Here is a 4,497-nt window from a genome sequence, read left to right as displayed (position 1 = left end):
GGACGTTCTCCTGCGACGCATCATGACCCTGATCGAGCCGGGGGGGGACGACCACAAGCTGACACCCGCCTTCCTGCTCTGCCTCTGCATCCAGCACTCGGCCACCAGCTTCGAGCCGGGTGACTTTGGGAAGCTGCTGCTCAAAACGGCCAAAATGATCCAGAGGACAGTGTGGGTCAGTCGGTGGTGGGACGGGGGTGTTGGTGGGGTGGGGGTGTTTCCCCCAGTGATGCTCATGCTGCCCCATCTCACTGGTTTTCATTTTGTTTTCCCCTTCTCTCCCTGCCCAGGAGCGGACACGGGAGCTGGCTGAGAAGCAGTCCCAGCAGTAAGTGCAACCCGCTCCCTCTCCTTGTTTTGCCCTGAAAGGGGGAGAATTCAGCTCACTGCTTCCTCCAGGAGCGAGAGGAGACTGTCTCCACCTAAAACCCCCTCCCAGCCTGCTGGCACCATTGCGCGCTGAGTTTTCCTCCCAGTCTCATGCATTCAGCTCTCTGGTCCTTTCATTTGCAAGGCCCCTGCTTGGGAATGTGTGGGGATGGAAGAGCAAGTGAGCTCAAGGTGGGAATAGGACCTGCAGCAGCTCTGGGGTCTTCTCCAATCCAAGCCCTGGCCAAGGCTTGGCATGTTTGGCTTCAGCATCCCCAAGGGATGTAGCAGGGATGGCCCCAGTGTGGGGTCTCACCCTGTTCATGCTGAAGACCCTCCTGTGGAGCAAGGACAGGGTTGGAATTGCATGTGTGCATCCAGGGATGGTGGCACATGGTGTCCCAGGGTGGGGAGCACCACTTTGGGGCCATCACAGAGGTGCAGTGGGCTGGCTCCTGGTGGGACTCGAGGCTGACTTCCCAGCTGTTTACAAAACCCAGGCTCCAAAGCAGCATCTGGAGAAACTGTTGGTGCTTGTTGTGAGCTCTCCTTTAGGACAAGCTCCAAGGATGCTGCCCAGATCTCTTCTATAGCAGGAAAAAGCAGTTCAGCAGTTGAGAAACTTCCCAGATGCTTTTTATTTATTTTGATTTATTTTTGAACAGTCCAGTGCAGCCAGGCTGGGTTTAACCATCCAGAACTGGCAGGAGCAGCACATACTTCTCAGGGAAAGCTGCTCTTCAGCCACAAGTATTTACTACAATTCAGCTTTATTAGGGGAAGTTCCACCCCAAAAGTGGCACCCCACAAAGGCCAGTTGGTCCTTGGCCAGCCCAGTCCCCACGGGGTCCCCTTTGCCATCCCATAGAGCAGGACCCACCAGATTTTTGCTTGTAAAGGGTCTTCCTAAGGGGGTGCTGGGCTTGGGGGTGAGGGAATGGGAAAGCTCTCCTGGCATTGCCCCAGACTGGCTGTTTTCTCCCCAAAAGCTTGAGTGGGGACACTGAGGAGCGGGAGCCATAACACCTGCTTGTGTCTCCCCAGCCAGGACCCTGCTGCCCTGTCCCACTTCACCATCACGGACCTTCTCCCAGACCTTCAGCACATCCTCTTCTGGATGGCCAACGCCATCGAGGTCCTTTACTTTGTCCAGCAGAAATCACCCACCTACATCCAGAGCATGGAGGAGGAGCTGGATGTCAGAGGTAGGGCTGGACACAGTGCGCTGCTTGCTTCTCCATCTTCATCTGGAGTGACTTTGCTCCACTAATTCCTGGTTGCAACTGGTGGTTAGTGCCCCCAAGATGCTCCTTTAACCCCTCCTTTAACATCATCAGCAGGGACATCTCTGTGGTGTGGGCTGGGGTAATCCATGTGGGAGGAGCAGCCTCATGTCGTGCCGTGGTGCTGCTCGGTTTCGGGGCCAGGTTGTGTTGTGTTTGCAGCTGAATCTCCTGTTTCCACCGTGGCACTTGGGGTTGATGCCTCAGGGGTGGCTTCCTGCCCCCCATTCTGCTGCGGGGGCACCTGGATTTGCTGGCAGCCCTGCAGGATGGTTTGCTGGTGAGGCTGTGTTAATGCCAGCAAAAAAAAATAAAAAGATAGGAAAAATAGAAAAAGGGATAAAATCAGCCTCTGAAACTGGACTATGGAGCAAGTTAAAATGTCTGTAGGCCAGACAGGCTCTTGGAAGATGGGGCAGAAGCCACCCTGCTGCAGTGCTGGGCTGTGCTGTGGTGCCAGTGGTGTTGTGAGCCATGGGAGATGGCAGACGGATGCTCTGGAGCCTTGTTGCCCCTGTTAGGGGGATGCCACGGTGGTGATGCCAGCTCAGGAGCACTAACAACCCCCACCCCACCCCACCCCACTGCAGGGATCTGGGGAGTGTGAATTCAGCCTGCCTTGCTGCTGCAGGTTTGCTCCTCCATCCTCCTCTCCACCCCATAGGCTCCAAGGAGTCTCTGTTCTTCTCGACCATCACAGCCAGCGAGGAGGCGATGACGGTGCTGGAGGAGGTGATCATGTACACCTTCCAGCAGTGTGTCTACTACATCTCCAAGGTACGTGCTCCCCAGGGAGGGTGGCCACGTCCCACAGGGCAAGAACGAGCATCCCCAGCAGCGCTCCCGAGCTGCGCAAGAGGGTTTTTTGGTTGGTTTCTTCTTTTTTTGAAGCTTTTACTCTTTGGCAGTTGTGTCACACTGAGGTGTTTTCCTTTGGGCTGAAGTGCCCCGATTTTTGGTCGCAGCCCAGGAGATGGATTGAATTACTGCGGTGTGTTTCCCTGCCTGCAGTGCAGCGGCTCAGGGAAGGCGTTTGGGGATCGCTTGCCTGGCTCCAGCCAGCCTGACATAATGGTGTGATTCAGGGCGTGATGGAAACGGGCCCCTGGACCGTCGCCCTTGGACGGCGGCATCGGGAGCGGGGAACAGAGCGGGCAGTGTCAGGCAGGAGAACGGCTGCTGTGTGCGGGACAGCCCTGCCCGGCCGCTGGCATCGACCTGAGGGGAGGCAGGGGGGCTCCTGCACTGCACCCTCCTCCCCAGCACCCTCAGCACCCCTTGGCCTCGGCAGAGCTGGGTGCTGGGTGCTGCTCTCCCATTGGAGCAATAAGGAAAAGTCATCCCCATCAATCCTGGTTTTTCTTTCACCCTCATGCCCAGCTGATTGGTCACTGCCCTGGTTCAGATCAGTTTTCAGATTCCTTTAGCTCAGCTGTCCCAGCCCAACTGCTAAAAGCAACAGAAATGATAATTTTTATTTTCTTTTCTTTTAAACACTTGTGCAACCCCAGAGCGTGTTGAGGGAGGGGGTGAGCAGGACCAGCCCCTTGCTGGATCAGCACCAGTAGGATGAGGGGGGGGGTCAGAAGGGTTTGGCTTTTGCCAGAAAAAACCAACCCCAAACCCCACAAAAAAAACCCCCAAAGAAACCAGATCAGTGCTACTGTGAAATTGCTGCTCTCTCTGCAGTGTCTGTATGTGTCACTCCCTGCCTTGCTGGAGTGCAACCCCTTCCAGAGCGAGTGCCGGGAGAGCTGGCGGCCGTCCCCACCGCTGCCCGAGGAGCTCCGCAGGATCGTGCTCATCTACCAGGCAGTGCTGGACCTGCTCCGCCAGTACGAAGTGCACCCAGAGATCACCTCCCAGATGTTCGCCTACCTCTTCTTCTTCTCCAACACTCTGCTCTTCAACCAGCTCTTGGACAAGGGTCAGTCCTCCTCAAACACCCAGCTCAGACTGGGCCACCCATAAGGGACCAGCCCTTTGGGAGACCCTCCAGCTCATCCCAGTGGTGATGTGCAGGAGGGAGGGAGCTTCAAGCAGTTGGAGATGGGCAGGTCTGAGCACCGTTATTGGGAGGCCAAGCACAAACCCAGCTGCTGTCTTCAGGATCCCCATTCTCAAAGGGTTTTAACCCCACGAGTGACCCCATCCTCACCCCCTGCAAGAGCATTGTGAGGAGGCTAAGAGGAGTTGGGAGGGCCAGCTCATTAATGAGCTACTGCAGCCTGCTTTGTAATTGAGGTGCTCGTTAGCCCTCATTAACACAGCAGCCCCACTGTCTCCTCTTGGGGCTAGGCAACCTGGATTCACCTGGATTTATTTCACTGCCCTAGGGCAGTTGACCCCTGGGGCAGGGGGGTGAGCTCTACCCAAAGGATGGGGTGACCAGGGGGCTGTTCCCCAACACGTGCTGATGGATATTTTACCTCCACAGGCTCCTCTCTCGGCTGTTGCCACTGGTCGCGGGGGGTGAAGCTGCGGGCCAGCGTGCGGCTGCTGCTGGAGTGGCTGCGCAGCGCCGGCTTTGAGCAGCTCGCCCAGCAGTTCTTCGCCAAACTCGCCAGCGTGGCCAACCTGCTGGCCATGCCTGGCTCCCAGCTGGTCCAGGTGAGGGGTGCCCAGCCAGGGGCTCACCGTGTTGGGATGGGTGTGAGCAAGAGAGACCTCGCTCAGTGTTTTGAGTTCCCTGTGGGGATATGTCCCTTCTGCAGCCTGTCACCAGCTGCCCCTTCCTGGAGTGGTGGGTCCATGGGTGGGCAGTACTGAGGAGGGGATGCTCAGGCTCACTCCATCTTGCCTGGCTTCTCCCTCCCATCCTCCTCATGAGACAGCAGCTCCTCAC

The 4,497-nt window shown here is 57.1% G+C and overlaps 1 protein-coding gene across 1 annotated transcript in view; it reads left to right on the top strand.

Moving 5' to 3' along the window:
- Positions 1-4,497, top strand: part of RADIL (Rap associating with DIL domain) — a gene marked incomplete at its 5' end in the record, with an annotated part of 9,534 nt that overhangs the window by 388 nt on the left and 4,649 nt on the right. The window contains 6 exon segments of the mRNA XM_029084061.1: positions 1-175; positions 291-328; positions 1,414-1,574; positions 2,317-2,429; positions 3,342-3,579; positions 4,090-4,262. The exon segment at positions 1-175 is cut by the window's left edge and continues 97 nt beyond it. Of these exon segments, the coding sequence (XP_028939894.1) occupies positions 1-175; positions 291-328; positions 1,414-1,574; positions 2,317-2,429; positions 3,342-3,579; positions 4,090-4,262 (898 nt within the window).

Source organism: Antrostomus carolinensis, unplaced genomic scaffold (genome assembly GCF_000700745.2).
Source record: "Antrostomus carolinensis isolate BGI_N321 unplaced genomic scaffold, ASM70074v2 scaffold29203, whole genome shotgun sequence".
NCBI classification, from domain to species: Eukaryota; Metazoa; Chordata; class Aves; order Caprimulgiformes; family Caprimulgidae; genus Antrostomus; species Antrostomus carolinensis.
This window is presented reverse-complemented; position numbering and strand designations above follow the sequence as displayed.